Source organism: Scylla paramamosain, chromosome 7 (genome assembly GCF_035594125.1).
Source record: "Scylla paramamosain isolate STU-SP2022 chromosome 7, ASM3559412v1, whole genome shotgun sequence".
Classification (NCBI taxonomy): domain Eukaryota; kingdom Metazoa; phylum Arthropoda; class Malacostraca; order Decapoda; family Portunidae; genus Scylla; species Scylla paramamosain.
This window is the reverse complement of record NC_087157.1, coordinates 14,342,501-14,370,000: the sequence shown is the minus strand read 5'-3', so window position 1 is coordinate 14,370,000 and position 27,500 is coordinate 14,342,501. Positions and strand designations below refer to the sequence as shown.

Genomic DNA, 27,500 nt, shown 5'->3' with positions numbered 1-27,500 from the left:
TCTTCGCAAGATTGAGAGAGAGAGAGAGAGAGAGAGAGAGAGAGAGAGAGAGAGAGAGAGAGAGAGAGAGAGAGAGGGGGGAGAGAGAGAGAGATTTTTCTCCTTCTCTTCCTCCTGTTCTCCTTAGCCTCTTCTTATTCCATTTCTTCTTCTCCGTCCCCCTCCTTCTCCTCCTCCTCCTCCTCCTCCTCCTCCTTTTCCTCCTCCTCCTCCTCCTAGTCTCCCTCTTGCCCCTTGTACGGAAATTAGGTCCAAATTACTACCAATTACCGCAGGATATTCGCCATTAGAGGTAGATTTGATTGACTTGGAATGTATTAAGGGTCGCCGCCCCCTTCTGTATGTTACTTTGACGTCTTTGAATTCTTTACTTTTAGTTTTTAGAGAATTAAATCAAAACTAGATGATACAATGTTTATTTTTTTCGTTATTTTATTTTATTTCTTTTTATTATTTTTTGTGGACATATGTAGGTTTAAGTTGTTTTTTTTTATTTCTAAGTACTCGGTAAATTTTAGGTATTATCTATTTATTTATTTATTTACTTTTGTTTTTACTTTCATTTTTCGGTGTTGAGAAGTATCGAGCTTCTTCGTCATTGCTGTAAAGTTATTCTGATCAAGGAAGCAATTAATGAATAAAGCGACATTTTCTCTGACACTAAAAACAAAAACATCTGTACAAATTAGTGAGTTAATCCATCTCACACTTCATCTCTAGCCTTCCTTGCACTCTCATTCACAGCCTCACTCATTCACAGCCTTCCTCACAACCTTCATCACCAGTCTCCCCACAGCCTTCTTTTCAACATCATTTACAGCCTTGCTTACAGCCTCCCTAACAGTCCTCCTCTCAGACTTACAGCCTTATTTACACCCTCATTTAGTCTCACTCGCAATCCCACAATCTTATTCACAGCCTCCTTTACAGCTTTCGTCCACAACCAGCACAACCCTCCAGCCTTCATTGCCTCCTCCCTCCTCCTGAGTTTTCGATCCCCTCCACCTCTGCTTCTGGTTCTCTTTCTGTCCATTGAGCGGTATAAGGTCTCATTTTTACCCTCATAAACTTATTCACAGCCTTCTTTATAGTCTTGCTCCTAGTCTCGTCCACCGCCACCACAACTCTGCAGCCTTCATTCCCTGCTAAGGTTTCGATCCCCAGAACCTCTACTTCCGGTTCTCTTTCTGCCCAGCGAGTGGTATAAAGTTACTTCAATTACACCTCATCCCTCACTGCGGCTTTGTGTTATCAAAAGTGAGGGGATCTTAATGCGGGACCCTAACGAGTGACGGCACCGGTTGCCTGTGTGAGCATAACACCTCCTGCAACCCTGACGAGTTCCCTAGACAGCAAACACAAGACAAGCCAGACGGAAGGGAAAACAGGCGAGGTAAACACAAGATCGCCTTTAAGTGTCTCCGCTCGTCAATGAGAGGGAAGACTGAGGTGACACGTGACTCAGATCTCTACATAAGAACATAAGAACATGAAAACATAACAGATGCTGCAGGTTTACACGAGGCCGTCCTTATATCATCCTCCTTCTATAAAGTTGTCTAAAGTTTTAAAAGTCCCTAATGACTCGCCACTAACAGCCTGATTACTGAGTCTTTTCCATTCATCTACCACACTATTTGAGAGGTAATTCCTTCCTGTCTTTTTTTATAAAATCCAACTTCATCAAGATTGAGCTAGCTCATTATTTGTTGTCCTCTCCTGGTTGCAGACCCTGGAAATTTTGTTTATGCCACCCTTGTTATGTCCTCAGTCTATACCACTGAGAGGCAAAACACACACGCAAAACTTCACCGGGTGCAGATAAGACAACGCAACGCTTAGTTTGAAGCTCGGAAGTTGAGAGTAATTAGTTCTTCTGCCTCTTTAATTTTCCAACTCCTCTACTTCTCTTCCCGAGTCTTCCTCCTGTCTCTCTTTCCTCTCCTCCTCCTCCTACTCCTCCTCCTCTCCGGTGTCCCCCGCGGCTCGGCTCTGGGAAGGGCGCGAGCATTCATATTCAGTCCAGTGTCCTCTGTCCAAACAGCGGCAGGGAGGGGCGGGGGAAGAGCGGGGAGATGGCTGTCCCTGGTGGTACCGAGATAGAAGGGATGGGGGGACCGGGGCCTCATTAGGCAGACGTTTAGGAGCAGGTCTCCATATCGCTCTTTGTATTCCTTGTAGTCTCTCTCTCTCTCTCTCTCTCTCTCTCTCTCTCTCTCTCTCTCTCTCTCTCTCTACTAGCTTTATAAATTCCTTCACCGCTTTACCTTCAAAATGGAGCAGGTACTGAGTCATTTTTCATTATAGACATTCTTCTTACATCTAACACTTCAGTTTATTTTTGCTAAATCGGTAACAATTATAATCTTGATGATGAGAAAAAAGATATTCGGATATTTAACAAACCAGCACACCGTCAACTGTCAAGCCTTCCACAGACGGACAAAGACACCAACCAACGTTAAGAGAAAATCAGAAAACAGGAAGGAAAAAGAAAAAAAAAATTACGACTTCGTTTTCTTTTCAGCACCACTTTTCTGCCTCCAGCTCCACTCATCCCTCTCCAGTCTAGTCCAGACCAGCCCCGCCCAGGTCATCCCTCTTCAGACCAGCCCGACCCAACCCAGCCTAGCCCAGCTCAGCCTATCACCCCATGTGTTGTAAGGCGCTGATTATTCCCCTCCTGAAAGTGAAACGACCCGAAACCAACTCCCTGCATGCCTTGATGGACGGCGAGAGAGAGAGAGAGAGAGAGAGAGAGAGAGAGAGAGAGAGAGAGAGAGAGAGAGAGAGAGAGAGAGAGAGAGAGAGAAAGGGAAAATTTACAGATGACATACTGTACGAGTATGTTAATTGTTTTCATAGTTTATAAATTTTAAGAAGTATTTAACTTTATTCTGGTGTTTACTTATCTATTTATTTATCTATTTATCTATTTTTGAGGACTATCTTTTACCTATAATTGTTTTCTAGGGGTCAATTCATTTTTTTTTAAGGAATGGAATTTTTTTCCTCGAGCTTATGTACAATATGTGCATATAAGAAAAAATACAATAGTGAATGGAGGTACAGTTTTTCCCTGTTTATTAGTTTCTTCTCATCTGGTTTCTCTTTTGAAGTTCCCCATATTATAGCTTCTTTGGTTCATACGAGTCCCCCTTTGCTTTCGTTTTCTTTTCATATTAGCTTCCTTTCGGTTCATGGTAATCCTTCTTTTTTTTTTTTGTTCTCCATTTGGTTCCCCTATTTGGTTTTCCATGTTGGTTCCATCAGTTCATACGAGTCATCTTGCTTTTGTTTTTCCTTTAAATTAGTGTCCTTTCTGTATTACTATTTTTTTTCTTCATATTAGCTCTTTTTCATCTGGTTCTCCTTTTGGTTTCCCCTAATATTTTTTTTTCTTTCCTCTTGTTTCAGTTTTCCCTTCAGGTTGGTTTCCTATCGGTTCATACTTTTTTAGTCGTCCATACTAGTTTCTTCCAATTGATTAAACACCTCGACATGAAAACACAAAAATAGTGAAGATTAAACATCGATTTCCTCCACCAGTAATGAGTGTCGTTGATATCTCCAAACCATCGCTGTGTGTGTTTCTTCCTCTTTTTTTTTTTTTGTACGTTTGTTGCGGTAGGCGGGCGTGGCTGGTATTGACTGCCGACAGGTGGAGGAGTAGGAAAAGAAGGAGGAGGTAAAGGAGGAGAAGGCGGAGGAAAAGAGGAGGAAGAGGAGGGTGTCCAGCAGCCGCGCCCACACTCATTACTTCCCTCAAGGTTGTTCCAGTGCGCGCTTTGTATCGGGCTTCCGGCAGAAGATCATTAAAAATTCAGTATTTTTGGCACGGAGGAAAAAAAACAACAACAGTGCCGTTCGAAGGATTTAACCCAAAAACAGGCTATGATTTTCAGGCTTAAACGGACGTTGTGCATTCCTTCGAGCGGAGGCGGCGGCGGTGGTAACAATGGACAGCGCCAGAGATTTCAAGCGATGTCTCCTCCCACTCCCACACGCCTCGTGACCACCAGACTGGGAACTAGGCCGAAGAAAAATCTGATAAGAAATAACCCAAGGAACACTTCCATCTTCTCCACACGGCGGGGGAAGATAAATCAAGTAGTACATGGGTAAATTAGACATAAGGCTGCCCCACAATGAAAGGAAGATCAATCACAAGTGGCGGAAGAGGCGCCACCAACGAGCGGGAGGGAGAGAGAAAACAGGCCACACCAAATATCTAAATCATCGCACCTCCGCCCTCTTCCTGCTCCTTCCAACCACCTCCGCCAGCTTGAGGAAGAGAGGCAGCCACCCACCTCTGCCTCCACCACTATCCCGCCCACCTCTCTCTCTCTCTCTCTCTCTCTCTCTCTCTCTCTCTCTCTCTCTCTCGCTCGCTTCTCGGGGCCTCGCGGGGAAATTGAACGGTGAGGGAACATGCAACCAGAAGCGTTGTTTATCGGGCCTGAATTTATGTATGTGAAAATGACCAGGATGTGTGTGTGTGTGTGTGTGTGTGTGTGTGTGTGTGTGTGTGTGTGTGTGTGTGTGTGCGATCGTTTTCCTTATGTTTGTGCACTTATACATAGACAGATGGGCACACACACACACACACACACACACACACACACACACACACACACATACACACACAGACACACACACGCACACAAACACAACATTAAAACACACACCATGGACTAATAAATGTGTGTGTGTGTGTGTGTGTGTGTGTGTGTGTGTGTGTGTGTGTGTGTGTGTGTGTGCGATCGTTTTCCTTTTGTTTGTGCACTTATATAATTATAGACAATTGTCCACACACACACACACACACACACCATTAGAACACACACCGTGGACTAATACAGCATGTACTTATAAAATAAAGTGTGTCTGTGTGTGTGTGTGTGTGTGTGTGTGTGTGTGTGTGTGTGTGTGTGTGCGCGCGCCTCTCTGGTGCCGTAATGCCCTCCGTGAGCGGCGCACAATACCCACAAACAGGTCAGAGTTATCGGTAAAACATTTCGGGGCCAGCGGACGAGAGGCGAGCAGAAAGATATGACTATTAAACACCCGGGAAGTGAAGGTGATTTGTGGCTCTTGCTTTATGGCTCGTTACTCTCTCTCTCTCTCTCTCTCTCTCTCTCTCTCTCTCTCTCTCTCTCTCTCTCTCTCTCTCTCTGCTAATGTGTGGTGTGTGTGTGTTTATCTACTTATGCTTCATGTGCAGAGAAGTTGTGTGTGTGTGTGTGTGTGTGTGTGTGTGTGTGTGTGTGTGTGTGTGTGTGTGTGTGTGTGCACCAGATTATATGCAGTAGGAATAATGATCACACACACACACACACACACACACACACACACACACACACACACACACACACACACACACACACACACACACACACACACACACAATGAAGGCGTAATACGAAATCGGATTAAATAAAATGAAAAATATGGATTTCTCACGACCACGTAAAACATTGAATTGGGGGCTTTTTGTTGCATTTCATTCTGGGTAAAGAGAACTGGTGAATTAACCAGCACAATGAAAGAGAGAGAGAGAGAGAGAGAGAGAGAGAGAGAGAGAGAGAGAGAGAGAGAGAGAGAGAGAGAGAGAGAGAGAGAGAGAGAAAGAGAATTACATCATATCATATCCTTGTTGAACTAAAATCAAAAGATGAAAACGAAGAAAAGAAGACAGTGAGAGAACGAAAGAATGAGAGAAAGCAATAGAAATCATCACTATAAACACAACATGCGCACACTCACATCACATAACACACAACACGACAAATTGTACCATAACATTGACATTTCCCGCTCCCTCAGCTCAGACAGGTCATAACAACAACTATAGACAAACACGGGACATCTCATTATTCACACCATTCGTATTTTCACGCAGGAAGGCCCCGCTCTGGTTATGTCCTCCCGTCAATACAGATGATGATGTTCCTTGGATGTCCCCTTGCTGTATCTCAATTCAAGTCAAAGCATGGAACGTGTAATTCCTTCTTCCATTCGTTTGTATTTTTCGGGAATGGCATTATGAGGTTTTCAATCTATTTTTTGCTCTTGTCAGGTGCCTCTAATGCATGTATAAAAAAGACATATATAAAACAAAAAATCTTTGTCCGTAGAACGAGTCATATCCCACACGTACTTTAATGTATACACAAGTTTTTATTTCTTTTGAATGTATTTTTATTTATTTATTTATTTTTTTTTTTTTCTGCCTGGAGAGCCTCGGATTAATATAGAGTAGCCTGAATATGCACAGTGTGATGATGAATGTATTCATCATAATGGCTATTAATAAATGTATGCACCTATTAGAATTTTCCCTCAGTCACAAATCTATCAAGTGTTCGGGTTTCTTAGACTGCAATCACGTCAGCAGGGAGCTTAAGACTTAGGGAAGGAGGCAAAGCACAGAAGAAGTGAAAGAAGAAGATGACCAGGGCTTGTGAATACAGAGATCCATGCGTTCACTGTGGCAGAAAGGTAAAGGTGCGGTAAGTAAGTACCTTTATTTTCACAGGTTGGTTCCCTCTTAGTGTTCTGACAATGGATTCACCTGAAGGTTTGAGGCGGAAGGCAATGATTTCACGCTTCTTAAAGAGAGAGAGAGAGAGAGAGAGAGAGAGAGAGAGAGAGAGAGAGAGAGAGAGAGAGAGAGAGTTAACTGTTCCTCGTCGTGCTCCAGTAAGCAATCGTCACTGTTGGTTTATCCCCTCTCTCTCTCTCTCTCTCTCTCTCTCTCTCTCTCTCTCTCTCTCTCTCTCTCTCTCTCTACTCCGTCATCATTATACACTACTCCAATGCGTTAATCTTCTCTTCTTTATTTTTACATCTCTCAGTTGTTCCCTCGCTCTTCTCCTCCTTTTCCTCCATCCTCTCCTCTCCTCACTTCTCCTTGTCTCTCTTCGCTTCATTTTCCTTTCCTCCACTAATTAGCTTCTCTGTTTTCACTTTTCTTCATTCTGCTTGTTTACTAATCCGATGTCTGTCTGTCTGTCTGTCTGTCCCTGCTTGCCTGTCTTCGTCTGTCTATTTGTTTGTTCTGTGTCTGGCTGTCTGTCTGTTTATCTGTTCTGTCTGTTTGTCCGTCTGTCTGTCTGGCTGCCTGTTGGTTTACTTGTTTGTTTATTTTCGTTTCTGTTTGTCTGTCTGTCTGTCTGTTTGTCTCTATGTATGTCTCTGTATACAAAACTCTCTCTCTCTCTCTCTCTCTCTCTCTCTCTCTCTCTCTCTCTCTCTCTCTCTCTCTCTCTCTCTCTCTCTCTCTCTCTCTCTCTCTCTCTCTCTCTCTCTCTCTCCCTCCCTCTCCCTCTCTCCCTCAGCCAACCACTATAAACAGACACGGTCAGTTGTACTAAGCAAACACATAGATCACACGCAGGTCTACACAGGTAAACAGAGAGAGAGAGAGAGAGAGAGAGAGAGAGAGAGAGAGAGAGAGAGAGAGAGAGAGAGAGAGAGAGAGAGGGAGGGAGGGAGGGAGGGAGGGCGATTGGATAGGGGAGGGACTAGTTAGTGTGGCACCTGCAAGTTGTCATTAATTAGTTCATCACCTGTGCAAGGTTGTCCAAGTTAATGTCAACAGTATGTGTGTGTGTGTGTGTGTGTGTGTGTGTGTGTGTGTGTGTGTGTGTGTGTGTGTGTGTGTGTGTGTGTGTGTGTGTGTGTGTGTGTGTGTGTGTGTGTGTTAGTTTCTGTTTGTCTCCCTGTCTTGATTTTTATAGGTGTGAGAGTTAATCAGTTAGTCAGCCTGTCATTCAGTATGTCTGTCTACCTAACCCTTTTTTTGTTTTCCTCTCTCTCTCCCTCTCTCTCTATCGATCTAATCGTCCGTTTCTCTCTCTCTCTCTCTCTCTCTCTCTCTCTCTCTCTCTCTCTCTCTCTCTCTCTCTCTCTCTCTCTCTCTCTCTCTCTCTCTCTCTCTCTCTCTCTCTCTCCGGATCTCGGCATTATATTCCTATTTTTACCTCCACTTTTCTCTAATTAAGAAGAACCACTCGTCAGCTGTAATGCACTGAATAGCTACTTTAGTCTGGGATTTACTTCCCCTCATCTCCTCCCATCTTATTTTTCTCCACCTTCCTCACCTGATCCATCTTTCCTTCCCGTCTCTTCGTCTCCTCCTTCCACTTCACGTCACTCACACACACACACACACACACACAGGGCAGAATCAGATCACCTTTACACTTACTATTTTTTAGAACATAAGCTGCATATGTCATCTGTCTTTTTTTCCCTTTCTTAGTTAGAGGTCAACCAGGGTGTTGCATTAAAAATGCAGATTGGTAATGTGTGGTCAGTTTCCATTCTCATTTTTCTCCTGGGCTTAAAGTTCTTGTGTGTGTGTGTGTGTGTGTGTGTGTGTGTGTGTGTGTGTGTGTGTGTGTGTGTGTGTGTGTGTGTGTGTGTGTGTGTGTGTGTGTGTGTGTGTGTGTGTGTGTGTGTGTGTTGAAATCAATAAAAATAATAAAACATATTGAAATTTAAATATCTTTCTCTCATTCCCTTCTTTCCTTTCTTCCCCCAATCATTTCTTTACTAAAATACTTCATTTCTTTTCTTTCTTTATTTTTTTTTCTTTTTCACATAAGTTTATTTAATTGCCCTTAGGTTAATATTTCCTTTTTTCCGTCATTCTTTTTTTCCAACTTGTTAACCAAGATTCATTGTCCGTCTCTCTCTCTCTCTCTCTCTCTCTCTCTCTCTCTCTCTCTCTCTCTCTCTCTCTCTCTCTCTCTCTCTCTCTCTCTCTCTCTCTCTCTCTCTCTCTCTCTCTCTCTCTCTCTCTCTCTCTCTCTCTCTCTCTCTCTCTCTCTCTCTCTCTCTCTCTCTCTCTCTCTCTCTCTCTCTCTCTCTCTCTCTCTCTCTCTCTCTCTCTCTCTCTCTCTCGTAGCACCGTCATGCGAAGGGTACCTGTAGAAATTAAGCAGATCACAGGTCAGAGGTCACAAGGGGGTTCACCTAGAGGTCACAAGGGGATCATTTATAGGTCACACAGGGAAGGTTTAGATCACACTGAGCTACAATTTACTTATCATAAAAGAACTGAAACAAGAGATGGAATATGATTGTAACAAAATAAACACGATAAAATAAGATAAGATTCAAAACATTTCAATTAATCACAAAAAAAGAGATTGATTGATTGATTAGAGAGAGAGAGAGAGAGAGAGAGAGAGAGAGAGAGAGAGAGAGAGAGAGAGAGAGAGAGAGAGAGAGAGAGAGAGAGAGAGAGAGAGAGAGAGAGAGAGAGAGAGAGAGATCATTGTGACCACTGATACATTAACCAATTACTTTGATGGTGAGATTATTCTTATTATCAGTTCTCTCTCTCTCTCTCTCTCTCTCTCTCTCTCTCTCTCTCTCTCTCTCTCTCTCTCTCTCTCTCTCTCTCTCTCTCTCTCTCTCTCATTTCATTCTTCTTATCCTTTCTTACGAATTCTTTTCTCTGTTCTATTCTCTCATCTTTATTTTCTGCATTTTATTGTCTGTTTGATTCTCTTTATTCCCATTTTTCCTCTCTCCAGTAAATCTTTTGTTCCTCTTCTTTTCCTCCCTTTTTTTCTTATTATCCTCATATATGTTCTTTATTCTGCTTTTTCACATATTTTCTTTATTTCTTTCTTTCTTTATTTACCGATGAACTATGTACTTATCTACTTATTCTTTTGTACATAATTATGAATGCATGTCTGTATGTATGTATGAATGTATGTCTCTTTTTGCCTGTCTGTTTGTATGTTTGACTATCTGTCTGTCTATCTTTCTAAATGTCAAAGGTAAACTTAGGAAACAAAGAGAGAAAAATACAAAGAAAGCAAGAAGAAAAATGCAGATAAGAACAATGAAATAAAAGAGAAAGAAGAGAATAGAAGAGGAAGGTGGGAGAAGAAACTCAGAAAAACGGAAGGGAGGGAGGGAGTGAAAGAGGGCAGAGAGGGAGGGTGGGAGGTAGGGTGGGAGGGAGGAAGGGAGGAAGGAGAGGAAGGGAGGGAGGGAGGGAGAAAGGGAGAGACAGTGAGGAAGAGAGGGACGAGAGGAAAGCGGATAAAGAGAGGAAGGAAACAATTGTAGAAGATGAGGGAAAGAGAGAGAGAGAGAGAGACAGAGAGAGAGAGAGAGAGAGAGAGAGAGAGAGAGAGAGAGAGAGAGAGAGAGAGAGAGAGAAACAACAACTGTGATAACAAAACCAACAGCAACCAGTTATAAAATCGATAATTCGCTCGGTAAACACAAACATCCACACACACACACACACACACACACACACACACACACACACACACACACACAAAGACATCTATTTGTTTCTTTGATATTTTATATGTAACAGGTATTTTACCCACCCTTCTGTACGGTTTATTGATTTGAGCCTCACATATGACAATTGAAACACTTAGAGGGAAAAGAAAGTAAGGAAATGAATACATACTATTAAGTACAGTTTCATTAGACTTTGTTATTTGTGCATGTACTTTTTTTTTTCACCGTGCCTGTGTCTTTTATAGGTGAACTTGTTCTCGTAAATATTCAACTGGTGCACTTAATAACATTAGGGTATATTTGCAGATGATCGTAAAATTAGTATTAGTGATTTATGTCATGGGGATATGAACAGAAAAATCAGTCTTCTCAGCTTACGTATCAGGTTAGGAAAACATGGAAATCTGGGAAGAAAATACACTGATACAACTGATACATCACGCGATACTGGCATGAAATTAAACCTTCTTTTTCAAATTAGATACAAAATTATATGATTGGTATCTAGTAACACATATTCTATTTCAAGTCAGAAGGCAATACGCTATGCCATGAGAAAATACGCAGGAAAATTTCCGCTTTCAATTTGTATTCAAAATATTTAACGAAGAGAGAGAGGTAAGAAAACAATTCTTATTTAGCTCACAAATCCTGTGTAACTGAATAAACAATCCTCATGTTAATGTTATTCACTCTACAAGCGGCACCACAGAGACTCACGGATGGTCTTCGGGCAGGTGTGCAAAGGATAGAGTTATTGCCTTCTATAACACCGGCAGGTTCCCCCAGCCGGTGTGTGGCGTAATGCTGTGAAGTGTGCGGCCAATACTAGAACATATTGCAACGTAACCTGTGGGCAACGCTGGGTCGGTGCGTCTTGTTGTCAATATATGGTGCTGAGAATTGTAAGTTTACATATGCAGGTTCGTACAGTGCCTCAAGGACGATCCATTTATACGTTAGTGTGCTTGAATCTATATTGCGTTTGCTTTCTGACTGCTTATTTTATTTGTTTCGGAGATTTACACACTAACACACACACACACACACACACACACACACACACACACACATTTACAAAGTCAGTCACTCAGGCAGCTAAGTAGACAAACAGACAGACTGACGGACAGACGAGATAAAACACACATGAAAAAACAAACAGCAACAAATATGATGAACTTTAGGAGGCCGATAAATTACTGAAGAGATATACCATTTACTCTAAAGTTAGAGTTACAGGATGGTAAGGACGAAAACAAAGACAGAAAAGAAAAAGCCAGACAAACAGAGACAGCACCCCCCCAACGCACACACACACACACACACACACACACACACACACACACACACACACATACTCGTACAGGGAGATAAACAAGAGGAAGGAAGCAAACACGACCGGCGGTAACCAAAGAAGGGTAAGCCTCCAGCATATACATAATTAGCAGCCTTGATAAAACCAGGCTGTTTTGCCGGCATCACCCAGCAGGCCTCGAGAGGTTGAGGGGGCGGGACGGGACGGGCTGGCCGAGGCGGAGGCACCCAGACCAGCGCGCCATCTGTCCCTCGCGCGGCCAACTTATATTGTCAACAGGAGACTTCGATCTTAGGATAAAACGCTGCTTAACTCTTCTTCTTTATTTTGTTTTTTATTTGCTTTTACTTCTTCTTTCGCTTGTATGTTTCTTGACACTTACTTTTCTTTTTTTTTCTTTTTCTATCTCTGTGAAGTTTCTTTGAGTTCATTTGAAAGCAAGCAAGCAAGAGAGAGAGAGAGAGACAGAGAGAGAGAGAGAGAGAGAGAGAGAGAGAGAGAGAGAGAGAGAGAGAGTCCAAGTAACAGGGGGGAAGAAATACAGTAACACGAACAGAATTGCAGAGTTAACTAGTACAATCTTGACTCAATTCCTGTTCACTACGGTAACTAGATAACACGACTAGCTAAACTCTACTAGGTCAACACACACACACACACACACACACACACGTACTCACCGACAACTAGCATGCGTCCAAATCTGTTGAGTGTGTTGAAGGTGTTCTCGACGGACACCTCGCAGCGGTAGAGGCCCGAGGTCCTGAAGTCGAGGTCCGTCAGTACCACCCGGGAGGCGTTGCTCTTAGAAGACTGCAGAGAGAGGAAGAGGAAAAGAGCGATGAGGCATTGCGTGAAAGAACGGGTTGGTGGGAGGGGGAAATAAGACTTAATGTTGCAAATTTTATAAACTGACGGAAGGTTTAAAAGATGGGGGAAAGGAAAGGAAAATAAGTAATAGAAGGCTTGAGGGATAATAAAGAAGAGTAGAGACTTGCAGCCTTATGTAATTTACAGACTTACATAGGTAAAAAAAAAAAAAAGCAAAAGAACGATAAGAAAAGGAAATAAACATGAAAAGTACTGCAAAAGACAAGAAAATTATAATTTCGTATCGTCAAATGAAAGACTAATGGAAAGTGAAGTAAGAGGAGAGGAAAAATTTCTCATTCATGGAAAAATCTGGATAAAGAAACATGACAAATGATAAAAAAAAAACGAAGAATTATCCTCAGTTTATGAACAAGAAGATGGACAAAATAAAGAGTAAAGATAAATACGGTAGCAAAGCAACATCATCTACTAGATATAGTGCATATAGAAACAGACTTAGAAAATAAAATAAAGGTAATAAAAACGCTCCTGTAGCACTGAAGTGTCAATGTACGAAGGTATGTACCACGATTGATGAAAGGAAGTACGAGAAAGAAAGGAGACAAAAATGGTTTATTAAGTTGGGAAATACGAAGTCTCTCCTGAGGGAAGAAAATAATTGAAAGTCTTGGAGGAAGGAAAATTTGAAAGTCAGAGTTATCCATGAAAAGAATATTAGTTTTGCAGGTTTTTTCCTTCCTATTTTTCATTCATTTTCTTTTCTAGGTTATAAGAGAGTGTTAAGAACAAACATTTTTTTCTTTGTAGTTTATTGATAATACTAAGATTTATGTACGAGCATTTTAAGAACGGCCAGGTGAAGTTACAGGTGAAATATAAATAGCTATGAAAAAGTAAAAGAAAGTTAATGATAAAAAAATGGAAGATCATTATTTTTCTCTCTCTCTCTCTCTCTCTCTCTCTCTCTCTCTCTCTCTCTCTCTCTCTCTCTCTCTCTCTCTCTCTCTCTCTCTCTCTCTCTCTCTCTCTCTCTCCATTATTAAACAGAACTACTCTTGATAACACCTCCCACTTTCTCTCCTCCTCTCACTCCTGTCACCCTAACCACCACACCTTGCTCTCTCCGTCTTTCTTTCTCTCTCCCATACTTTTAATTTCCTCTCTATGTGTTTCCTTTCATTTCTTTCTGTTTTTGTTCGTGTTTGTGTATAGTTCTCTCTCTCTCTCTCTCTCTCTCTCTCTCTCTCTCTCTCTCTCTCTCTCTCTCTCTCTCTCTCTCTCTCTCTCTCTCTCTCTCTCTCTCTCTCTTGTGGTCGCTCGCTTTTCACAGTTTGACGTAAAATCCAGACTAATCCTTCTCCTCCATGAATTATGTCCACCCATTGTGTTGCAGCGCCGCCCCCTCCCTCCCCCCACCCAGCTGCTCCAGTACTCCCTTTCACCTCAGCGCTGACACCCACCCCTCTCATCTCCCCACGTGCCGCAACCCTTCCCCCGCCTCCCCAGCCTCATCCTCCACCGAAGCCACACCCTTCCTCCTGCCTGGCCTGTCCACCTCATCCCCATTAATATCCCCACATTTTCTCGCAGCCTCACTCACTTTGCTCTCACACTTTCATTCTTTCTTGTCTGTTTTAACGTTAGTTTTTTTCTTCTCTCTCTCCTCTCTCTCTCTCTCTCTCTCTCTCTCTCTCTCTCTCTCTCTCTCTCTCTCTCTCTCTCTCTCTCTCTCTCTCTCTCTCGCAACGGAAGACACGGCATGAAATTATTCTGTGTTTCATAAAAGTGTCAATACAGGAGACTTGTGTGGAGGGAGGGAGAGAGAGAGGAAGGGAGAGTGAGAGAGAGTTAGAGAGGGAGGGAGGGATAAACTCGTTCCAGGGTGTGAATATTTCCCGCCTCCTCACCTCTCTCTCTCTCTTTCTCTCTCTCTCTCTCTCTCTCTCTCTCTCTCTCTCTCTCTCTCTCTCTCTCTCTCTCTCTCTCTCTCTCTCTCACCCGCTTTTCTACTCAGCCTCATTTCAATCCTGTAGCTTTTACTCTCTCTCTCTCTCTCTCTCTCTCTCTCTCTCTCTCTCTCTCTCTCTCTCTCTCTCTCTCTCTCTCTCTCTCTCTCTCCTCCGCCTCCTCCTCCTCCTCCTCCTCCTCCTTTTCCTCCTCCTCTCGGGGATTAGTCGGGGGAGGTTAATTAGATATTTAAATATAATCTCGGCGTCAACTAATTAGGAAAGAGACTCACAGCGCCTCCAAGAAATCCATGTTTCGCTGGAGAAAATATATATTCCGATCATTTCTTTTTTTTTTTTTTCATTTCGTTCCTTCGTGGCGTGAAAGAGCGAAGGCCTCGTGGGATCACGGGGGACATAAATGACGTTCTATTTTTTTTTTTTTTTTTTACGTGTACCAATGACTCTCCGCCATCCTACGTTGAATAAAGTGTAGGTTTGCTTTCTCTCTTTTTTTTTTTTTTTCACTTCCAGAGAGAGGCTGGCTGGTTGGTTGACAGCTCCCTTAGTCCGCTGCTAAATTCATTACCGAAAGATGTGCGTGGCTGAGGAGAAACAGACGGGTCGAAGGGCGAGTAGGGGCAGCAAATCAACGCTCACACCTGCTCGTAAAAGTCTCCGTGCATCATCTTGGCCACTGGAAGCCAGACACACGAGTCTTCCCTACTTGAGCCTCTCACAGAAAACGAGCGCGGCGCCAGTCACCTGTTTGCTCAGTGTTGCTAAAGTCTGTTTGGGGATGTAGCTCGTCGCTGCTCCGCGGAGGGTAGCGCCAGCCCCTGCAGCGCCCCGCGGTCTGCCCTGGACGCCCCGCGGAATGCAGTTGGTCATTTGGTGGCTAATACTTGCAAAAATACGACGTAGGAGAGAGGGAGGGCGAGGCTGGCGAGGCAGGAGAGGGACGGGTAGGGGGAAGGTTCTATTCTTTCTCCTTTTTTTCGCCAAACAAACCTTAGCAATACTGTGTTTGCTTCTCATTAGCGCTTGGCTGTAAGGCGAAGCGTCGGTCCCGGCGATATCAATTAGGTTTATTTTCCGCTCTCACAGGTGGGGGAAACGCGGCTTTATAGAAAACACGGAGAGTGACGGTCTAAAGCGACGCCGTGACGCGCTAAACACCTCCGCTAATTATTTATAGTGGAGACTGGAGACCCCCGCCGCGCCCCGTCCCGCGTCTCGCCTCCCCTCTCGGACACTATTACCTCACCCCACACGTCTCGCCTCGCACTCCCCTCCTCCTCGTCGCCCTCCTCCAGCACGCCATTCCCAATTACCTGTGTGTACCTGGCCAAGACGACACGTGGCCGCCGAGGGAACGCCGACACTCCACCAAAAGACGAGAGAGGGACAAGGGCCGCCCATTGAAGGAAGAGCCCAGTTGTCATCCATAGCAGCCTGTCTTTCTTTCCCTCCCTACTTAGTCTCCGTCTCCCTGAGTAACCATCCTGCCTTTTCTTTGCCTTTATCCGGCGCCGTCACCCTCCCTGCCTTCCCTGTCTCCCTTTCTCCCTCTCTTAGGTTAGTACAGTACGTTCTCTAACTATGCCCCTTTTTTCTCTCCTTTCCTACTTCGTGTACTTTTCCTCAATTCATCTTTAGTAACCTCATGCTTTTCTCGTCTCTTGTCCCTCCTCCTCTCAGCTCTCTGGCCAGTGTCACCAAATTCCACGCTGTCTGTCTGTCTGTCTGTCTATCTGTCTGTCTGAATAGCTCTCTCTCTCTCTCTCTCTCTCTCTCTCTCTCTCTCTCTCTCTCTCTCTCTCTCTCTCTCTCTCTCTCTCTCTCTCTCTCTCTCTCTCTCTCTCTCTCTCTCTCTCTCTCTCTCTCTCTCTCTGTCTGTCTGTCTGTAACAGTTTAAAGCTACACTTCTCTCTTTCCTTCCTTTTATTTCATTTTTCAGTCTTTCTTCCTTTGTTTTCCCCTCCCTGACAAATCTCTTTCCTCCCACAGTATCCATTTTCCCTCCACCCTCCCCACTCTCCCTCCACCGCTAATCCTTCCCCTCTCCCCTCTACTCTTTACTTTCTCACCCCCTTCCCTCCCCCTCAAAAAAAAAAAAAAAAAAAAACACGACACATACTCGTATGAAACCTTTTCTTGGGACAGTCTGTGAATAAAGACTCTCCTATGCTGTCAGTCTGTCTGTCTGCCTGTGTGTCTGTCCGTCTGTCTGTCTGTCTGTCTGTATGCCTGTTTGTCTTTAACTTATTTTTCAAGTAAAGCATCAGATTTAGTATGTTTGAAATATGTTATAAATTGCCTCTCTCTCCCTCTCTCTCTCTCTCTCTCTCTCTCTCTCTCTCTCTCTCTCTCTCTCTCTCTCTCTCTCTCTCTCTCTCTCTCTAGGCTGTAATGTAATTAATCGTGGCCTTTGAGCGAAAGCATACAGGACTGAGGTGGGAGCGGCGGCGGCGGTGCCTCGATCCCCACTCAGGTATCTTCAGGAGACCTTCTGTTTACGGGTTAATTAAAGGATCTTAGAAGGGAGAGTCTTCCATCTACACAGGGAGGAGGAGAAGGAGGAGGAGGAGGATGGAAACGGAAGAGTTAAGAAAAGAAAAAAAGGACGTACAGAAGAAGGAGACTAAGATGTAGAATACAGAGATGTTGAGTGGACAGAGAGAGAGAGAGAGAGAGAGAGAGAGAGAGAGAGAGAGAGAGAGAGAGAGAGAGAGAGAGAGAGAGAGAGAGAGCGGTGGTAGCAGGTGTCTGGAGTAATGAGGAGGGATGAGCACCTATCCTGGCCACGCAGCACCCCTACCTTCCTCTGTAAGCGACGACCGTGTCCCTGCCTCTAATCCTCCTCGCGAGGCTTTTATCTCAGAGGGCTATTTGCGAGAAGAGAGAGAGAGAGAGAGAGAGAGAGAGAGAGAGAGAGAGAGAGAGAGAGAGAGAGAGAGAGAGAGAGAGAGAGAGAGAGAGAGAGAGAGAGAGAGAGAGAGAGAGTGGCTGCCCTGACCGACAATACTTAACATTTCTCTCACTCATCACTTCATTCCCACTGTTGCTTTCCCTCAATTAACTACCCCGTCTTCCGCCTTCTTCTCCTCTTCCTCTTCCTCCTCCTCCTCCTTCTCCTCCTCCTGCTCCTCCTCCTCTTCCTTCCCTTGTTCCTCCTCCTCCTCCTCCTCCTCCTCCTTCTCGTCTTCTCCCTCCCTTCCTCCCCATCATAGTCCTCCCTACTACACACACACACACACACACACACACACACACACACACACACACACACACACACACACACACACACACACACACACACACACATATCTCAAAAAAAAGTTTCCACCCTGATAATGAGGTCTCGGGCCCCCGGGGGTGGGGGGACCGCTGCCCCCTTCAGCCACATTCATTAGGTCGAACCAAGAATTTCACCTTGAATTTTTCGGTCGAGAGATCTGAATAATAACGTAAATATTTGGCTAAGGTAGAGGTGGTGGTGCTGGTGGTGGTGGTGGTAATGGGGAGGGAGGGAGGGAGGGTTTGGAGAGTGCGGTGGGGGTGATGGTGGTGAAGAGGATGACGATGGGTGGAAGTTGTGGTGATGATGGGGAGTTTATGGGAAGGAGTATGACGAAGGAAGAGGGATTAAGGGGATGGTGGGAAAAGCAAGGTGTGGGGAAGAGAGGGATGTAGGGGGAAAAGGAGGGTTCACGGGAGGGATGGGATAGAGGAGGAGGACACAGGAAATTAAATAAAAGAAGGAAGCTAAGGAATCTATTAAACTGAGCACTTATATGGAAATAATGAAATGCATAGATAAATAGAAATAAAAATATAGTGATTTTTACGAATTTTTATGGATACAAGTTTCATTAGTGATGTATCAACGAAACCTATTGCCATTTCTATTGATACTACTACTACTACTACTACTACTACTACTACTACTACTACTACTACTACTACTACTACTACTACTACTGCTACTACTACTACTACTACTACTACTACCACTACCACTACTACCACCACTAACACCACTAATACTACTTCTGTAACTGTAACTATTTCTACCAGCTCATCACTTACACCACCAATACTACTACAATAACAACAACAATAACAACAACAACAACAACAACAATAGATAAATGAATAAATCCGAGCACCACCACCACCTCCACCACCACCACCACCACCACCAATCTGTTCTGGTAGCACTTGAAAGGAAGAGAACAAGAGGAACAAAAACCGGAGAATCCTGAGAAGGCAGGTAGCTACTCACACATCGCCCAGAGCCTTGCCATTCCATCCAAGACACGCCCTTCCCTCTACCTACCTTCCCTTCTCTCCCTCTCACCACCACCACCACCACCACCATCTCCACGGCACCAGCTCCCTCGGCTCCCCCGTCGAGTGACAAACATAATATTTCAGTATAGTTTTTTTTTTCTCGATGTAATGTTCGTGCTGTTGTGTTGAAATAAAAGTTTTCTGGATGACAGAGAGAGAGAGAGAGAGAGAGAGAGAGAGAGAGAGAGAGAGAGAGAGAGAGAGAGAGAGAGAGAGAGAGAGAGAGAGAGAGAGAGAGATTATCCACAAACATAGTTACATGAGAGTTTAGCGTGTTATGTACCCCTAATCCCCTTTCCTTCCTTCCTTCCTTCCTTCCTTCCTTCCTCTTCTACCCTCCTTCTCTCCCTCCCCTCCAATCAGAGGTGCCTCGGGCCTAGCAGGGTGATGAAGGGCGTGGGGAGGGCGGGGAGAAGGGGAGAAGGAGGAGTATCCAGTAACACTTAAGTACAGCTCTTTACCATTGTAACCTCACCATTTTTTCACCATACCTCCATGATATGCTTCGTTTCGTGTCATCATTCTACTATACTTCGCAGAATATGAAATTTTCTTGCACCATATCACTATCATCACTGTTATATCATGCTACACCCTCCCTTTGCACTATTATTCCTTTATATATCACCATAGTTTCACCACAATAATCAGCATACCATAGGAAAATACTTTACACCACACTTTTGTAGTTCTGTTGCACCATACCACAATCATCACTACTACAGCATGCTAAGCCATCCTTTTTACATCACTATACATTACCATACTTTCACGACAGTATTTAGTTCCATCTCACTATAACTACTACTGTAACTTATCGTACCATTTCATACCACACAACCCCAATGCGTCACTATAATTCACTATACTCACCATACCCTACATAAACACATCACAACGCACAATGACCCTCACCACATCCCCCATCACACACCCTCACGTCACAACCACATCCTCCTCCCTTGGTCAGTAGAAGTGCAAGTGTGTATTGGTGGGGGATGTAATTCTCCATTCAATGTAACCCAACTGGGACTCCCTTGCGACAAGAAGGCAGAAATTCAGAGAGGGAGAGAGAGAGGGAGAGGGAGAGAGAGAGGGATTGTTATGGGTGAACGAATGAGGGAAGAAGAGAGGAAAAAGGGAATGAGTGGGTGAGTGAGTCAGAAGTTTAGAGAGACGAGCAGTTATGGATGACTGAGTGAATGAGTAAACGAGTGAGTTTGCTAATGAATGAGTCAGAAACGATTTCCTGAAAGATGGAAATGAAAAGATAAAGAAATAAGATACAGAAAATTATAAGGAAGAAATGTATAGCAGAGAGAGAGAGAGAGAGAGAGAGAGAGACTCCCTGCCTGCCTGCTTGCTGCTACGTGCCTGCTGTGTGTGTGTGTGTGTGTGTGTGTGTGTGTGTGTGTGTGTGTGTGTGTGTGTGTGTGTGTGTGTGTGTGTTGTGTGCTTGCTGTGGTGGGTAAGGATGTGAGTGACTGTATGTGTTGAACAATCGAGCATAAAAACAAACGAAGCTACACACACACACACACACACACACACACACACACACACACACACACACACACACACACACACACACACACACACACACACACACAGGCCACGTACTCTACCGTTTCTTTCTTCAATCTTTTTATTTATTTTTCTCTTCCTCCGTCTCTCTCACCCTCTTTTTTTGTCCCCACCTACAATCCTACACACACAAGGTCGTAGATTAGCATTAACCAGATCGCTTGTAATCCGCAGATAACAAGAGAATTTAATACCGCACAGAGCTATTAGATTATATTTCACGGGGATCTGAGCTGCATAGGCAAGTATACCATAATCCCCTTGCTCGGTATGATTGTTTAGGTTCGTGGCGGTAGTAGTAGAGGGAGGAGGAGAAGAATATTAATGTATGAGGTGAGGGAGAAAGAGTATGGAGTAAAGGAAGAAGAATATGAATGCAGGAGGTACGAAACAAACGAACGAGGCAGGAAGGTAAGGAATATATGAGTTTGAGGAGAGAGGAAGGTGTGGAAAGGAAAGAAGATAAAGAAAAGAAAGGTTTTAAGGGAATGAGGAAGAGGAAGGAAGGGAAGGAAGAAAGGATAACAGTAAGGAAGGAAAGAATGAAGAAATAAGAGAAGAAAGGAAAGGAGGATGAAAAGGAAGGGAAGAAGACAGCAAAAAGGAAAAACGGAGAGATATGGAAAGGAAAGAGAAGATAGAAATGAAAGAAAAAAAGAGAGGGAGAGAGAGAGGGAGGGAGGGAGAGAGGGAGGGAGGGAGAAAGAAAGGAAGGAAGGAGGGAAGGAAGGAAGGAAGGAGAGAGGGAATGTATGTAGGTAGACATAACAGTTGCTAATATCCTCATGCATGTTGCAGAAGATAGGTACTCCCTAGCCATGCCTTATCCCACCTTCTCTCTCTCTCTCTCTCTCTCTCTCTCTCTCTCTCTCTCTCTCTCTCTCTCTCTCTCTGAGCCAGACATCTGCAGTGAATCGCCTCCGTCTAAAATGAAAAGAATGAAAGAGATTTATTTTCTTCACGAGGAAATTGAATACAACAGTAAAAACAGGAGAGAGAGAGAGAGAGAGAGAGAGAGAGAGAGAGAGAGAGAGAGAGAGAGAGAGAGAGAGAGAGAGAGAGAGAGAGAGAGAGAGAGAGAGAGAGAGAGAGAGAGAGAGAGAGAGAGAGAGAGAGAGAGAGAGAGAGAGAGAGAGAGAGAGAGAGAGAGAGAGAGAGAGAGAGAGAGAGAGAGAGAGAGAGAGAGAGAGAGAGAGAGAGAGAGAGAGAGAGAGAGAGAGAGAAAGTAGTAGTAGTAGTAGTAGTAGTAGTAGTAGTAGTAGTAGTAGTAGTAGTAGTAGTAGCAATAGTAGTAGTAGTAGTAGTAGTAGTAGTAGTAGTAGTAGTAGTAGTAGTAGTAGTAGTAGTAGCAGTAGTAGTAGTAGCAGTAGCAGCAGCAACAGCAGCATTAGCACAAGGCATGTAAGAGGGGAAGAAAGGAAATAAAATAAAAAGGAAGATGAAGAATGAGAGTAGCGATGCAGTGAAGAAAAACAGCCAGCCAGCCTGCTAGTCAGCCTGCCATCTAGTCAGCCAGCCAGCCTGCCAGTCAGCCTGCCATCTAGTCAGCCACCCATCCACCTACCCAGCCAGCCAGTCAGTCACCCAGCCATCCAGCCACCTACTCACCCAGCCAGCTAACCAGCCAGTCAGATATCCACCCACCCACTCACCCACCCACCCAGCGAGCCAGTCAGCCAGCCACCCAACCAACCACCCATCCAACCATCCAGCCAGCCAGTCAGTCAGCCAGTCAGTCAGTCAGTCGGTCGGTCGGTCGAGCAGCGCCAACTGGTGATAAATCATTTTCCGAACACTCGTTAGTCTTGACGCTTCACTTCTCGGGCGACGAGGCACGACAAGTTTAGTCTGGGAATGTAAACCTTTGTTGATTGGTGGAGACAGACAGACAGGCAAGCACACACACCCGAGGCAGCAGTAGCAGTTTTCGTGTGTGTGTGTGTGTGTGTGTGTGTGTGTGTGTGTGTGTTGCAACTCTGAGATCTTCATTATTCTTGTCCTGTCTTTTTTTCCTTTTCTTTTATTTTATTGCCTTTTTCTTTCTTCGTTTTAAACACACACACACACACACACACACACACACACACACACACACACACACACGGCACCACAAGCCCTATGAGAGAAAACACTGAGTGACAGCTTCAGAAACAGACAAAATGAGATTCCTTACAAATAACACACAGGAATAACATACAAAAACAGGCGGACAATTAGAAACACACAGAAAGTTTCACAAAAATGAATGAGAAGATACAGAAATAGAAAAACTGAGTGATCCTTAGTACACAGCTTAGTTGAAGAGACGTAGTACAGATGCAATAAATTATTATTATGTGTGTATAAAAGTGATAAAGGTCAACAGCAAGGAACATAATTAAATAAATGCGTGAATGAAAATTAAAACACTAATAAGAGATAAGTGAATGAATGAAAGAGTAAGTAAGGGCGAGAGAGGAAGGAGAGAGCGAGCGAGCGAGCGAGCGAGAGAGAGAGAGAGAGAGAGAGAGAGAGAGAGAGAGAGAGAGAGAGAGAGAGAGAGAGAGAGAGAGAGAGAGAGAGAGAGAGAGAGAGAGAGAGAGAGAGAGAGGGAAGGGAGTGATTGAATTGAGTAAAGGAGGGAGGGAGAATCAAGAACATCAATACATCACCACCTGTGTTAATCTCCCTTAGTCTTAATCCTTCCTTCCTTCCTTTCATCTACCTTCAATCACTCCTTCCCTTCCTTTCTCCTACACTCCTTAACCCCAGCAGTGTATGAGTAAGTGGAACAATGAACCCAATCAGCATTTGATCACAAAGTCACCTAGTCTCATAAACTTACTTAATTCAGAAGCATACAATATTGAGTGTCAGTGTTTTTTCCACCAGTGCATGAAAGAAAGGAACAATTAACAAAAATAGTATTTGGTCACCTGGTTTCATAAACTCCCTTTCGATCATCCTAACCATCTTGAACTCTTATATTGATGCGCCTGTGAGAGAAGATGATCATGGAACGTCGCCACGGGAAGAGGGAAGCTAAAAGGTCGACAGCCAAGGCGTGTGATTAACAATACATCTCTCATGCATATTTCCAAGCCAGAATTCCACCAACAAATAGTGGGTTGTGTCAGGTCTCTCTCAGAGAGAGAGAGACAGACAGACAGACAGAGAGAGAGAGAGAGAGAGAGAGAGAGAGAGAGAGAGAGAGAGAGAGAGAGAGAGAGAGAGAGAGAGAGAGAGAGAGAGAGAGAGAGAGAGAGAGAGAGAGAGAGAGAATGTGAATTTACTGATCATGGATAAAAAAAAACTTAGTTAATATTACTGATTACTGTAAGTAATCAGAGATGTGATAAACAAACAAATAAATAAATGAATAAATAAATAAATAGACGAGTGAATAAAAGATAATAATACTCGTACACAAAGAATTAAAGAATATAATACAAGAAAGAAAATCGCACTAAGAAAACACCCTTCTAGCAAACAATACACCGCAAGTGTAAGAACAAAAAAAAATTAAATAAATAAAAAGAAGAAGCAAACTTACTTACCAAAAGTCAATCACCTGACGAAAGCTTCACCTGTAATTACGTGCAAGTAAGTCATGAAGTGTTTTTTTCAATTTCAACCAAAATATCGATTTCCTCGCCAGCCTCTAGACCCGGAACATGTATAATTGAGAACATCCTACGGCAACTTATCGATATAAACTGCCTTGGGATAAATCAGGAGAAAGAAAATTCAAAGAGAAGTTGCGCATGCATGGCTCCTGAATTATTTAGTAAAGGAGGGTGTGAATAAAGGCCGGTGGTGTTGATGTTTTGGGACAAGAGGAGGCCGTGGGTAATGCATGCTTGCTGCTTGACCTTTAATGTTTTGTACACGTGTGCCTGGTGCGAGACAAGGGGATGATGTGAGGAGCTGTGTTATCATGATGCTCTCTTGCTTCTTACTGATTCTGGTTGACTCAGAGCACGTAGTTTGGCTTCCACAGGTCATGATGTATTGAAAGTCTTGTTTGTGTTGTGCCTAATTTTATTTTTAACAGGCTCTTGTGTAGGTAACTGGTGTTTTAAAAAGTGTAGTGTTTTCATAGTTCAAAGATTTTAAGTCACCAGAAGAAAAATAATAGTCTTGTTTGTGTTGCTTTTACTTGTTTTTACTTTTTTTTTTTAAACACGCTGTCCTAGGAATAATTAGTGTCTTCAAGAGTGTTTTCATGATTCTGGTTGTAGCTCAATAATTCCGCGTCGTCAATCAGAAAACCTAACGCTGGTGAAAACAAAGCAAATCTACTCTATGGCTTCTGGAAATAGTTTTCATGAGAGTCCAAACTGTTTTAAAATACGAGACTTTATTGTGATCACTTTTACTACAACAACACTTCATCACCTCATCCTTAGTTCATTTACTCCACTGACTCACTTCCTCGCCAATCTTAATAAATTCCTGCCTCAACAATTGAACTAAGGATGAGGTGATGAAGTGTTGTAGTAAGAGAGAGAGAGAGAGAGAGAGAGAGAGAGAGAGAGAGAGAGAGAGAGAGAGAGAGAGAGAGAGAGAGAGAGAGAGAGAGAGAGAGAGAGAGAGAGAGAGAGAGAGAGAGAGAGGGGCTTCGATCTCCCTCAAACGGGGCCGGGATTCACCTTGATGAGCTTTGAGTGGGTAAGGATTTGGCGAAGCTTGAGTGAATGCTGGAGAGCGGAGAGGATGTGTGGCAGGTGGACAGTAACGAAAAGGAGAGAGGAGGAGGAGGAGGAGGAGGAGGAGGAGGAGGAGGAGGAGGAGGAGGAGGAGGAGGAAAGGGAGGAAGGAAGGAAGGAAAACCAGAAGAAAAATTAAAATCAAAACGAACGAAAGACGGTCAGGTGAGATAATATGAAACCACGTGTGGCACTGAAACTCAGGTTAAAAAAGAAAAGGTAAAAAAAAGAAAATACCCAAAGAAAATGAGAAAATATTAAAGACAAAAGGGGAGACAATACGTTAAGTGAGAAACAAATGGAAATAGATGGAAAGATAAAGTGAGGGAATGCGAAGAACAGAAAACTAAGAAATAAAAGTGGACAGGTGAGCAAAGAAAGAAAAATAAAATAAGTAGATAGGTAACCAAGTGATGGGGACAGAGAGAGATAGAAGGGAAAGAGGGACGGATGAACGGAGGGAGGGAGGGAGGGAGGGAGGGAGGGAGGGAGGAAAGGAAAGAGGGGGAAGGAAGGAAGTTAACGAAAAATGGGAGGGGAGGAAAAAGAGAGCCTGGATGGGCGTTATTTGCGTGTCATTGTGACCGTCTCGTCATCTACATAATGTTCCAGCGTCTTCCCTGCATACCTAATGTACTCTCCCTCTCCCTCTCCCTCTCTCTCTCTCTCTCTCTCTCTCTCTCTCTCTCTCTCTCTCTCTCTCTCTCTCTCTCTCTGCACACGCTCATTCACTCTTGCCATTCTTAAAGTGAGAGAGCGCTGAATCAAAGAAACTCCGTGGTGGTTAGCGAACTCAGATAGCGAGATATCTTTAAAGGTAGAGAATGAGAAGGGAGGAAAGACTGAGGAAGAGGGAGGAAGGAAAGAAGAGAGGAAGGAAGGACTGGGAAAGAAATAAGGGCAGAGAGGAAAGTAAGTTGCAAGGAGAGTCTTTAAATAAGAGGGTATATGTAGGAAGGAAGGCAAGGAGAAGTCGAAGGAGAGAGGCAAGAAGTAGGAGAATGAGGAAGGGAAAGAACTGTCAAAAGAAGGAACAAAGACAATAAGAGTGGAAGAATAATAGGAAGAAATTAAAGTGAGGAAAGTGGAGGTGAGTTCTAGGAGGAGAGAAAATAACGAAAGAGAGAGAGAGAACAAGAGAAAAGGGAAGAAAATATGAGGAAGATGGAAAGGTAAAACTAAATAAAACATGAAAGAAAGAAAATAGGATGAAGAAAGACAAGAGACAAAGGAGTGACCAGATGAAGACAAGAAAACTTAAACATAAGCAAAATGAAGAAAGAAAAGGGAAAGAAAAGAAGAAAGGCAACAATAAAAGAAAAAAATGGAAAGAAGAGGAACCGAAAGTAATAAAATGAATAATGATGAGCATGAATGAAAGTGAAAGTTAAGCACACTCCTAAAACTCATTAATTATTACTTTAGAAAATCGACTCAACTACAATAATAGTGATTCATGCTATTAAAGGAGTAGAAGTTGTTGTTATTCTTATTATTATTATCATTTTTATTATTATTATTATTACTATTATTATTATTATTATTATTATTATCATTATTATTATTATCATTATTATTATTATTATTACCATCATCATCATCATCATCATCATCATCATCATTATCATTATCATCATCGTCATCGCCGTCGTCGTTATTTTCAATATTACTGATATTAAGATTTCTTACAAAGATTTCGAGAATAAGATATATGTATTTTTTTTTCTATTCTTTTTTTAATATTTCAAGGGGAAAATAAAAAGGAATGGATAAGAGAAGGAAGAAAAGGAAGAACAGGAAAGGAATGCAAGGAAGGAGAGAGAGAAAGTCACGAGGCCAGAATGCGAAAGTAATCTCATCTCTCCTTTTCCTTTCCTTTCCCATACCTTTCCTTCCCTTGCCTTGACTTGCCTTGGCCCTTTCTACTCCTTATCGCTCTTCCTCTTCCTCCTCCTCCTCATCCTCCTTTTCCTCCTTCTCTTTCTCCTTGTTCCTTTTCTTTTATCTTCTTCACATCATGTCTGTCTAGTTTTCCATGCGTTAGTTAGTTAGTTAGGTTGTCGATTAGTTCGAAGGCCAGTCATTTAGTTATGTAGTCATGTTTGTGTGTGTGTGTGTGTGTGTGTGTGTGTGTGTGTGTGTGTGTGTGTGTGTGTGTGTGTGTGTGTGTATGTGTGTGTTTTATGTAGGAGGGACACTGGCCAAGGACAACAAAAATCCAATAAAAAAAAAAAAAAAAAAAAACTGAAATGCCAGTCCCAGAAAAGGGTCCAAAGCGGTAGTCAAAAATTTAAGGATAAGTGTCTTGAAACCTCCCTCTTAAAGGAATTCAAGTCATAGGAAGGTGGAAATACAGAAGCGGGCAGGGAGTTCCAGAGTTTACCAGAGAAAGGGATGAATGATTGAGAATACTTGTTAACTCTTGCATTAGAGAGATGGATAGAATAGGGGTGAGAGAAAGAGAAAAGTCCTGTGAAGCGAGGCCGCGGGAGG

At 43.3% G+C, this 27,500-nt stretch overlaps 1 protein-coding gene across 1 annotated transcript in view; it reads right to left on the bottom strand.

The window, feature by feature from the left end:
• The window catches only part of LOC135102119 (uncharacterized), a 78,485-nt gene that overhangs the window by 24,549 nt on the left and 26,436 nt on the right, over positions 1-27,500 (bottom strand). Inside the window, exon 2 of the mRNA XM_064006897.1 lies at positions 12,280-12,412. Within this exon, the coding sequence (XP_063862967.1) occupies positions 12,280-12,412 (133 nt within the window). The remainder of the gene's footprint in view (positions 1-12,279; positions 12,413-27,500) is intronic.